Source organism: Pristiophorus japonicus, chromosome 6, assembly GCF_044704955.1.
Source record: "Pristiophorus japonicus isolate sPriJap1 chromosome 6, sPriJap1.hap1, whole genome shotgun sequence".
NCBI classification, from domain to species: domain Eukaryota; kingdom Metazoa; phylum Chordata; class Chondrichthyes; family Pristiophoridae; genus Pristiophorus; species Pristiophorus japonicus.
Window position 1 is genome coordinate 263,564,435 of NC_091982.1, and position 12,463 is coordinate 263,576,897.

The following is a 12,463-nucleotide window of genomic DNA, read 5'->3' on the forward strand; positions in this document are numbered from 1 at the left end:
CTTCTATAGATATGTGAAGAGAAAAAGATTAGTGAAGACAAACGTAGGTCCCTTGCAGTCGGATTCAGGTGAAGCTATAATGGGGAACAAAGAAATGGCAGACCAATTGAACAAGTACTTCGGTTCTGTCTTCACAAAGGAAGACACAAATAACCTTCCGGGTGTACTAGGGGACCGAGGGTCTAGTGAGAAGGAGGAACTGAAGGATATCCTTATTAGGCGGGAAATCGTGTTAGGGAAATTGATGGGATTGAAGGCCGATAAATCCCCAGGGCCTGATAGTCTGCATCCCGGAGTACTTAAGGAAGTGGCCCTAGAAATAGTGGATGCATTGGTGATAATTTTCCAGCAGTCTATCGACTTTGGATCAGTCCCTATGGACTGGAGGGTTGCTAATGTAACACCACTTTTTAAAAGAAAGGGAGAGAGAAAACGGGTAATTATAGACCGGTTAGCCTGACATCAGTAGTGGGGAAAATGTTGGAATCAATTATTAAGGATGAAATAGCAGCACATTTAGAAAGCAGTGACAGGATCGGTCCAAGTCAGCATGGATTTATGAAGGGGAAATCATGCTTTACAAATCTTCTGGAATATTTTGAGGATGTAACTAGTAGAGTGGACAGGGGAGAACCAGTGGATGTGGTGTATTTGGACTTTCAAAAGGCTTTTGACAAGGTCCCATACAAGAGTTTGGTGTGCAAAATCAAAGCACATGGTATTGGGGGTAATGTACTGACATGGATAGAGAACTGGTTGGCAGACAGGAAGCAGATAAACGGGTCCTTTTTAGAATGGCCGGCAGTGACTAGTGGAGTGCCACAGGGCTCAGTGCTGGGACCCCAGCTCTTTACAATATATATTAATGATTTGGACGATGGAATTGAGTGTAATATCTCCAAGTTTGCAGATGACACTAAACTGGGTGGCGGAGTGAGCTGTGAGGAGGAGACTAAGAGGCTGTAGGGTGACTTGGATAGGTTAGGCGAGTGGGCAAATACATGGCAGATGCAGTATAATGTGGATAAATGTGAGGTTATCCACTTTGGGGGCAAAAACATGAAGGCAGAATATTATCTGAATGGCGGCAGATTAGGCAAAGGGGAGGTGCAACGAGACCTGGGGTCATGGTTCATCAGTCACTGAAAGTGGGCATGCAGGTACAGCAGGCGGTGAAGAAAGCAAATGGTATGTTGGCCTTCATAGCTAGGGGATTTGAATACAGGAGCAGGGAGGTCTTACTGCAGTTGTACAGAGCCTTAGTGAGGCCTTACCTGAAATATTGTGTTCAGTTTTGGTCTCCTAATTTGAGGAAGGACGTTCTTGCTATTGAGGGAGTGCAGTGAAGGATCACCAGACTGATTCCAGGGATGGCTGGACTGTCATATGAGGAGAGAGGTGGATCAACTGGGCCTATATTCACTGGAGTTTAGAAGGATGAGAGGGTATCTCATAGAAACGTATAAGATTCTGACGGGACTGGACAGGTTAGATGCGGGAAGAATGTTCCCGATGTTGGGAAAGTCCAGAACCAGGGGACATAGTCTTAGGCTAAGGGGTAGGCCATTTAGGACTGAGATGAGGAGAAACTTCTTCACTCAGAGAGTTGTTAACCTATGGAATTCCCTGCCGCAGAGAGTTGTTGATGCCAGTTCATTGGATATATTCAAGAGGGAGTTAGATATGGCCCTTACGGCTAAGGGGATCAAGGGGTATGGAGAGAAAGCAGGAAAGGGGTACTGAGGGAATGATCAGCCATGATCTTATTGAATGGTGGTGCAGGCTCGAAGGGCCGAATGGCCTACTCCTGCACCTATTTTCTATGTTTCTATGTTTTTATGTACCATTACAGCGATGGAAATTGCCTCCCAGGGTGTGGCAAAGTCTACATATTGATTTTGCTGAGTTGGAAGGACAACAATTGTTCATTGTGATTTTTAGCCATTCGAAGTGGGTTGAGGTGTTTTCAATGTGGAAAATAACAACAAGTAAAACATTAGACATTTTGCGAAGTTTATTTTCTTCATTTGGCATCCAATTTCAATTTAGAAGAAATTGTTTTGGATAATGGACCACAATTTTGTTCAAAAGAATTTGCACAGTTCACGAGCAAAAATGATGTGAAACATACCACGGTTCCATCGTACCACCCTGCTTCGAATGATGCAGTAGAGTGCACTGTACAACTTGTAAAACGTACCTTCATAAAACAAATGTTGAATCCAAATCCAAAAAAATGACAGTTGTCGTTGAAACACAAATTGGCAAATTTTTTGATTACATATCGTAATACTCCTCATACAACTACTGGTAGAACTCCAGTAGAATTGTTTCTCAAACGACAGCCACGAACCAGATTCTCGTTGTTGAAACTAAATTTGGCACAGCCCGTAGAAGAGATACAATTAAGACAGAAAGAGAACCATGCTAGAGGTGGAGTACAAGAGAGAAGGTGTGAAATTAAACCAGAAGGTGAGAGTGAAGAACCATCACCATAAATGGGTAAAGTGGTTACTAGGAAGAGTGGTGAAGATATCTGGCCCTCGCACATATTTGGTAAAGATGTTTGATAATGGACAGGTTAGGTTTGTTCGTATTGATCATATTTTACCTACAGACATGGAAGGAGTTGAAGGTGGGAATGATTCAATTATTTCTGACTCATCAGATAGTTTTGATACACCAGTAGCAAATCCTAAATCCAATGCACTGGAAACAAATCCAGGAATCAGAATGAAAGTCTGAGTCCGAGTCAGGAAAACAAACAGCCTGAAGTTAGAGTGAGTTCAAATGAAAATCAAGGAAATCCCGTGGAGGAAAACATTCCTCGAATGAGTGTAGATTCGACACCATGTTTGGAACCTTCTGTTCGAAGGTATCCTCTTTGAAACAGAAAACAAGTATTTGAGTTAAATTTGTAAATATGGGAAAAAAAATAAGTCTATATCCTGTGTTATGTATAAACATGCAAGTTATGTATGATGTTTGTTATAATAACTTCTTCATTAAGGAGGGAGAAGTGTAATATCTGTAAGCTTGTAATGTTTGTAGCTCCACACTGTGGATGTGGACGTAGTGTGTACTGCAACTACAGAGTTAATAATAAACAGAACCAGGTATGTTCCGGAGGCTTCCGACAGAGCTGCCTGCCATGTTAGAAAGCTGTGTGTGCTGTGCTCTGTGAATATATCACACTAAGGTGGATGTAGCACCAGGAATATGTCATGATCAGAGTGATCGTCAGTACCCAGGCGCTACTGGTTTGCACCCCCGGTGAGCCTCTAATGAATTTTCGGTCGGGATGCTAAACGCTGTGCTCCCGGTCGCTAACCTCTTACGCTCCCATTAACGTCCCCTCTGGCCGCTAAATGAGGTGTCAGGCAAGCGAAAATCAAGCCAATTTTCTACTTAACCAAAAGGGAGCATTTCCACTTCTGGCGAAGAGTAAAACTAGAGGCCATCAATATAAGATAATCACCAAGAAATCAAGAAATAGGGAATTTAGAAGAAACTTTTTTACTCAGAGTGGTAAGAGTGTGGAACTTGTTACCACAGGGAGTAGTTGAGGCGAATAAGGGGAAGATAGATAATCATGAGGGAGAAGGGAATTGAGGGTAAATGCTGACAGAGTTAGATGAGGAAGAATGGGAGGAGGCTCAAGCATAAATGCCAGCATGGACTGGCTAGGCTGAATGGCCTGTTTCTGTGCTGTATATTCCATGCAATCCTATGTAAAGTCCCTTATTATAACAAGAGGGGTAGATTCCTATATTAGAACTATTCGAAGAATGATGGAGCACTGAAAGAGGCCTGACGGCCCACTGTAACTGTGCCAGCTGATCAATTTTGAATACCTCTATTAAATATCCCCTTAACCTTCTCTGCTTTAAAGAGAACTAGTGTCGTTAGTCACATAAGGTGACTACTATTGACCAATCAGGCCGTTGCAAATTTTGGTCTACATTTGGCTGCTGGGTGGGATATTGAAGAACAATGCTTGTTTGCAGGCACTCCACTGTTCTTTCATGCCTGTAGATAAGTATGTAACATCTGCTAAACACAAACACCATGTGAGGGTTCTTGGGCATAAAGGTGTGCAAAGTCAGGTCAGTTTCCAAATCTAGGTTTTTATCTCCTGTAGTTAGTGTGCCAAATGATAATTTCTCCTTGATTATATTTCTATTAGTTTAGATTTTGGCTTAAACACATCCTTTGCTGGAATTAATTTGCTAATTAAATTTCAATCTTATTGAGGTAGTCCTCATTCTCAGTGATTTGGAGATAAACCGTGGACTGTGGCTCTGCTCTCTGTGAACGTTTATCTTCCAGTTCCTGATCACCAGAAGACAAGTTTTCTCCTTTGGTCATGGTGTAGAAATGATAATGGAAGTCACTTCCATAGGTTTGGTGTTTGATGGACCATCTGTACTCCCTTTTGGCGTAAAGCTGCTTCCGAAAATGAGGCTGTGCAAATGTGATAGAAATAAAACGCCCTCCCTTCCGCAGGACACGACTAATCTGAAATAAAGAGGAGGAAACGTTTAACAATCGTTTTTACAAAGGATACATTGACCAATTTGTAGAAAACAAAGACATTGGACTATCAAGGATAATGTGAAGGTTTGAAGGTTTCAAACACTGGATATACTATGCAATGCCGTTCAACGCTGTACAGACAGTATACAGTTTGAGAGACAAAATACCAATTTCTACCAACTTTTAACATTTCTAGTGACATTATTTTGTCAGAATACCAAGCACATGTTCTAGGCATAAAGTAGTTTATTATCTTCAATGAAATACAGAGAGAATCATTGATATCTAGGAGGGATTACAAGGCAGTCACTGAAACATTTCAGAAGATGACATAAATGAAGTGAGTACATTTTAAGATAAGACAGGCCATCAAGTGTGGGGAAAATAATACATTATAGAGGAAATTAAAATATTTTTACAGCAGTTTCCAGCAGACACTTTTCTAGTAGTTAAAGATGCAAACATCCCAATAATGGATAATCAAAGGGCGATAGAGAGGGAGGAGCTTAATACAATCACTATCACTAAAGAAGTAGTACTCGGTAAAATAATGGGACTAGAGGCGGACAAGTCCCCTGGACCTGATGGCTTCCATCATAGGGTCTTAAAAGAAGTGGCTGCAGAGATAGTGGATGCATTTGTAATCTACCAAAATTCCCTAGATTCTAGGACGGTCCCAGCGGATTGGAAAATCGCAAATTTAACGCCCCTATTTAAAAAAGGAGGCAGACAAAAAGCAGGAAACTGTAGATCAGTTAGCCTAACATTTGTCGTTGGGAAAATGCTGGAGTCCATTATTAAGGAAGCAGTAGTGGGACATTTGGAAAAGCATAATTTAATCAAGCAGAGTCAGCATGGTTTTATGAAAGGGAAATCATGTTTGACAAATTTGCTGGAGTTCTTTGAGGATGTAACGAGCAGGGTGGATAAGGGGGAACCAGTGGATATGGTGTATTTAGATTTCCAGAAGGCATTCGATAAGGTGCCACATAAAAGGTTACTGCACAAGATAAAAGTTCATGGGGTTAGGGGTAATATATTAGCACGGATAGAGGATTGGCTAACTAACAGAAAACAGAGAGTCGGGATAAATGGGTCATTTTCCGGTTGGCAAACAGTAACGAGAGGGGTGCCGCAGGAATCGGTGCTGGGTCCTCAACTATTTACAATCTATATTAATGACTTGGATGAAGGGACTGAGTGTAATGTAGCCAAGTTTGCTGATGATACAAAGATGGGTCGGAAAGCAAATTGTGAGGAGGACACAAAAAAATCTGCAAAGGGATATAGACAGGCTAAGTGAGTGGGCAAACATTTGGCACATGGAGTATAACGTGGGAAAATGTGAAGTTATCCACTTTGGCAGAAAAAATAGAAAAGCAAATTATAATTTAAATGGAGAAAAATTGCAAAGTGTTGCAGTACAGAGGGATCTGGGGGTCCTTGTGCATGAAACACAAAAAGTTAGTATGCAGGTACAGCAAGTAATCAGGAAGGCAAATGGAATGTTAGCCTTTATTGCAAGGGGGATAGAGTATAAAAGCAGAGAAGGCCTGCTACAACTATACAGGGTATTGGTGAGGCCTCACCTGGAGTACTGCGCACAGTTTGGTCTCTGTATTTAAGGAAGGATATACTTGCATTGGAGGCTGTTCAGAGAAACATAGAAACATAGAAAATAGGTGCAGGAGTAGGCCATTCGGTCCTTCGAGCCTGCACCGCCATTCAATGAGTTAATGGCTGAACATTCAACTTCAGTACCCCATTCCTGCTTTCTCGCCATACCCCTTGATTCCCCCTAGTAGTAAGGACCTCATCTAACTCCTTTTTGAATATATTTAGTGAATTGGCCTCACTAGGTTGATTCCGGAGTTGAGGGGGTTGACTTATGAAGATAGATTGAGTAGGTTGGGCCCATACTCACTGGAGTTCAGAAGAATGAGAGGTGATCTTGTTGAAACATATAAGATAATGGGGAGCGCAACAAGATGGATGCAGAGAGGATATTTCCACTCATAAGGGAAACTAAAACTAGGGGACATAGTCTCAGAATAAGGGGCCGCCCATTTAAAACTGAGATGAGGAGGAATTTCTTCTCGCAAAGCGTTGTAAATCTATGGAATTCTCTGCCCCAGAGAGCTGTGGAGGCTGGGTCATTGAATATATTTAAGGCGGAGATAGACAGATTTTTGAGTGATAAGGGAATAAAGGGTTATGGGAAGCGGGCGGGGAAGTGGAGCTAAGTCCATAATCAGAGCAGTCATGATCTTATTAAAGGGTGAAGCAGGCTCGAGGGGTGAAATGGCCTACTCCTGCTCCTAGTTCTTATGTTGTTATGTTCAAATGGAATAACATAAATTAATTATTACTGTTAAGAACCAGGGTGCTTCAATGTTCATTAGAACAACAGGACCAGATGGAATGTACTTAAGGAAATAAGGTTAGAAGTAAAGGTCAAAAGCACCATCACGGTCATTATTGGTCTGACATCCGTTGTCGGAAAAATATTAAAGTTTATTATGAAAAATTTGATTCAAATAAATGTTAAAACTGTAAAGCAAACAATTTCAGGCCAACAGAAATCTAAGATTTTATGGAATTTATGTGAATTCTTTGAGGATGTAACAGGACGATAATGGTAATGTGATGTTTTGTGTCGTGACTTGCTGAAGGCACTTCACGCCCTGCTTCACAAAAAGACTTCCAGCTAACAATAAAACACTTTTGATGAGAGAAATTGTTACACAGACAATAAATTTACTAAACAATAGAAAATTAATAGTAGTGGTCAATGCTTACTGGATTGTTTAGACAGCTGTAACCAGAGGTTTATCCCAGGAATTAGTTCTGGAATGTCTGCTGTTCATAATTTCATAAATATTTTTGATAAAGTATTTACAGTATGTTTGCAGATGACACCAAGTTGTTTTGAAAGTAAGATATTCAGAGGCAAATGAACACCTGTTCAGCACTATTCATAATCCCTTATATAATGAAGCAGTGCATTGCAGCCTAAAGCAGGAACTGAACAACATCCAGGTTTGGGATGGTAAATGATGGGTAACATTTGCACCATTTGTGCCAGATAATGACCATCTCCAACAAAAAGGCTAAACCACCTTTCCTGATCTTCAAATACACCACCATCACTTCAGTCCCTCACCATCAACATCTTGGGGGTCACCAGTGATCAGGAAGTTAACTGGATCAGCCATGTTAACATATAGCAACAAGAGCAGGGTCAAGACTGGGTACTCTGTGACAAGTGGTTCTCCTCCTGACCCCTCAATGCCTCTCCACTATCTACCAGGCTCAAGTCAAGAGCGTAATGAAATACTCACCACTCACCTGGATGAGTGCAGCCACAAGAACATTCAAGAAACTCAACATTGGTCAATTTGAATGGCACCCCTGCCACTGAACTCCACCACCAGTGCACTGTGATTGCTGTATGTATGATCTATCGGATGTGATGCAGCAAGTAACCAAGCTTACTTCAACAGCATCTCCCAACCCTACACCTGCTGCCACCAAAAAGGTCATGAGCAGCACCATCATTTCCAAGTCACACACTATCTTAGTTGGACATATATTGTCATTCCTTCATCATTGCTGGGTCAAAATCCTGGAAATTTCTACTTGACACCATTGTGGGAACAGCATCACAAGGACTGTAACAGCTCAGCACGGGCAATTATTACAGCCTTTACCAGTGTCGCCCACATCCTGAGAACAAAATTAAAAGGAATCAGATATTTGCAGACAGCAACTTGACAGTTGAATCACAACTGAAACGTAAAGAAATACAAAAAGGTACTAACAATACCCTGTATGATTTTGAAATGTAGAGTGTATAATTAAATAGAATGAGTCAGGAAAAATGATATATACAAATGTAATCGTTGACCAACCATTGAAATTGTCAACCACAATTTTGAGCAGTAGTTTCAACGTCAAATAGAATAATGAAGTGTATAAATCACAAAATAACTGGAAGTAGATTAGTTCCTGATTTAATAAAGAATAGTAAGTATAGTCATTTTATATCTTATGTACATATGAACCCAAAGATCCAATTATAGCTTTAAAAGTTACTTTGATAACATTTGGTGTGTTTAGAAGTATGTTAAGAAATTAACACGCAATATGCATCTTACTATGGATAAACTGTACTTATTGCAATAGGTTTAATTTTGTGAAAGGTACTTGGAGTATTCAGACAGAAGACTATCTACCAAAATTAATACATTTATAATGGAGAATTCAGCATGTTTTTGATATGGAGAAAAATCAGATTTTTATCTGCTTGTATGATTCAATCTTGTTATGACATTTTTATATTTATGCTTGTCATCACTTCGTATTGTCAGTTCTGTGGTTTCTTCTTATGTGCAATCTACTCCACCGAAGTGGATCACATTGTGAAAGCTGAAATCTTTCAGCATTCCTTTCGACCAGAATTAACTGTGTCGATGTTTTGTTTAGGGATATTGTTTTTGGTGGACTCACTTTATCAGCAGCACAAATGTCAAAAGCAGCTTCACATTTCTGTCATTTTAACATCATCAACTCTCATTTTGTCTTCATTTTCCATTTGCGATCAGGTGAATAAACTTAGAATACATTCATTTGTCAGTGAACCCCTGGAGGAGTTGGTGAAGGGGTGGTGGAGTAGCCAAGGAGGGGAGGTGGATAGCTGGGGACAGGAGGTGGAATGGGAGGGGATTGGAGTAGCTGGGGAGGGGGGAGTTGGGAAAACGCAGTTGAGACCAATCATTATGAGACAGGTAAAAAGAGATTGTACTGAAGCACAATATATCTTGGTTGACCTCATTCTTGCACACCTGCTCTGTACACAGTTATTGGATGCCATGGGTGATCAATGAGCAGTCAGTTAGTAAGAATGTTAGTGGGAGTTGTGTACAGACCTCCAAACAGTAGTAGTGATGTTGGGGAGGGCATCAAACAGGAAATTAGGGGTGCGTGCAATAAAGGTGCAGCAGTTATAATGGGTGACTTTAATATGCACATAGATTGGGCTAACCAAACTGGAAGCAATACGGTGGAGGAGGATTTTCTGGAGTGCATAAGGGATGGTTTTTTAGACCAATATGTCGAGGAACCAACTAGGGGGGAGGGCATCTTAGGCTGGGTGTTATGTAATGAGAAAGGATTAATTAGCAATCTCGTTGTGCGAGGCCCCTTGGGGAAGAGTGACCATAATATGGTGGAATTCTGCATTAGGATGGAGAATGAAACAGTTAATTCGGAGACCATGGTCCAGAACTTAAAGAAGGCTAACTTTGAAGGTATGAGGCGTGAATTGGCTGAGATGGATTGGCGAATGATACTTAAGGGGTTGACTGTGGATGGGCAATGGCAGACATTTAGAGACCGCATGGATGAACTACAACAATTGTACATTCCTGTCTGGCATAGAAATAAAAAAGGGAAGGTGGCTCAACCGTGGCTATCAAGGGAAATCAGGGATAGTATTAAAGCCAAGGAAGTGGCATACAAATTGGCCAGAAATAGCAGCGAACCTGGGGACTGGGAGAAATTTAGAACTCAGCAGAGGAGGACAAAGGGTTTGATTAGGGCAGGGAAAATGGAGTATGAGAAGAAGCTTGCAGGGAACATTAAGACGGATTGCAAAAGTTTCTATAGATATGTAAAGAGAAAAAGGTTAGTAAAGACAAATGTAGGTCCCCTGCAGTCAGAATCAGGGGAAGTCATAACGGGGAACAAAGAAATGGCGGACCAATTGAACAAGTACTTTGGTTCGGTATTCACGAAGGAGGACACGAACAACCTTCCGGTTATAAAAGGGGTCGGGGGGTCTAGTAAGGAGAAGGAAATGAGGGAAATCCTTATCAGCCGGGAAATTGTGTTGGGGAAATTGATGGGATTGAAGGCCGATAAATCCCCAGGGCCTGATGGACTGCATCCCAGAGTACTTAAGGAGGTGGCCTTGGAAATAGTGGATGCGTTGACAGTCATTTTCCAACATTCCATTGACTCTGGATCAGTTCCTATGGAGTGGAGGGTAGTCAATGTAACCCCACTTTTTAAAAAAGGAGGGAGAGAGAAAACAGGGAATTATAGACCGGTCAGCCTGACATCGGTAGTGGGTAAAATGATGGAATCAATTATTAAGGATGTCATTGCAGTGCATTTGGAAAGAGGTGACATGATAGGTCCAAGTCAGCATGGATTTGTGAAAGGGAAATCATGCTTGACAAATCTTCTGGAATTTTTTGAGGATGTTTCCAGTAGAGTGGATAAGGGAGAACCAGTTGATGTGGTATATTTGGACTTTCAGAAGGCGTTCGACAAGGTCCCACACAAGAGATTGATGTGCAAAGTTAGAGCACATGGGATTGGGGGTAGTGTACTGACATGGATTGAGAACTGGTTGTCAGACAGGAAGCAAAGAGTAGGAGTAAATGGGTACTTTTCAGAATGGCAGGCAGTGACTAGTGGGGTACCGCAAGGTTCTGTGCTGGGGCCCCAGCTGTTTACGCTGTACATTAATGATTTAGATGAGGGGATTAAATGTAGTATCTCCAAATTTGCGGATGACACTAAGTTGGGTGGCAGTGTGAGCTGCGAGGAGGATGCTGTGAGGCTGCAGAGCGACTTGGATAGGTTAGGTGAGTGGGCAAATGCATGGCAGATGAAGTATAATGTGGATAAATGTGAGGTTATCCACTTTGGTGGTAAAAACAGAGAGACAGACTATTATCTGAATGGTGACAGATTAGGAAAAGGGGAGGTGCAAAGAGACCTGGGTGTCATGGTACATCAGTCATTGAAGGTTGGCATGCAGGTGCAGCAGGCGGTTAAGAAAGCAAATGGCATGTTGGCCTTCATAGCAAGGGGATTTGAGTACAGGGGCAGGGAGGTGTTGCTACAGTTGTACAGGGCATTGGTGAGGCCACACCTGGAGTATTGTGTACAGTTTTGGTCTCCTAACCTGAGGAAGGACATTCTTGCTATTGAGGGAGTGCAGCGAAGGTTCACCAGACTGATTCCCGGGATGGCGGGACTGACCTATCAAGAAAGACTGGATCAACTGGGCTTGTATTCACTGGAGTTCAGAAGAATGAGAGGGGACCTCATAGAAACATATAAAATTCTGACGGGGTTAGACAGGTTAGATGCAGGAAGAATGTTCCCAATGTTGGGGAAGTCCAGAACCAGGGGTCACAGTCTAAGGATAAGGGGTAAGCCATTTAGGACCGAGATGCGGAGGAACTTCTTCACCCAGAGAGTGGTGAACCTGTGGAATTCTCTACCACAGAAAGTTGTTGAGGCCAATTCACTAAATATATTCAAAAAGGAGTTAGATGAGGTCCTTACTGCTAGGGGGATCAAGGGGTATGGCGAGAAAGCAGGAATGGGGTACTGAAGTTGAATGTTCAGCCATGAACTCATTGAATGGCGGTGCAGGCTAGAAGGGCCGAATGGCCTACTCCTGCACCTATTTTCTATGTTTCTATGTTTCTATGTTTCTAATGTCAATATTCAATTCTTATGATTTTTCATGTCTGGATTAGTTCAATTTTTAAATTGCACTAAATCCAACCTAAGTTGTATCTTCTGTTTTTTTGCTTAAAAAGATAAAACTGAGTAAAACAAAACATTACAGACCATATTTAAAACATAACCACAAGTTTAATGGCAAAACTCAGGTACACTAGGCAAATATAGAGCTGAAATTTGTTTTTAAAACCATCTGTTACTCCCTGTTGATAACAAAGTAAATACCAAGTTCAACATTTTTTCATGAGAGGCTTTCTTGATTTAGGCCTAAAATGAATACCTGTACCTGGAACAGGAGTTCTCCTGATTTCCCTCCATAACTTAGGTGGAAAATCGGTGGAAATCCCAAAGAAACAGCGTAATTAATTGTTTTTGCACGGAT

General features: G+C 41.5%; 1 protein-coding gene across 1 annotated transcript in view; it reads right to left on the bottom strand.

The window, feature by feature from the left end:
* Positions 1-1,996: 1,996 nt before the first annotated feature.
* ece2a (endothelin converting enzyme 2a) overlaps positions 1,997-12,463 on the bottom strand; it is a 395,995-nt gene continuing 385,528 nt past the window's right edge. The window contains exon 3 of the mRNA XM_070882510.1: positions 1,997-4,518. Within this exon, the coding sequence (XP_070738611.1) occupies positions 4,234-4,518 (285 nt within the window). The 3' untranslated portion in view covers positions 1,997-4,233. The remainder of the gene's footprint in view (positions 4,519-12,463) is intronic.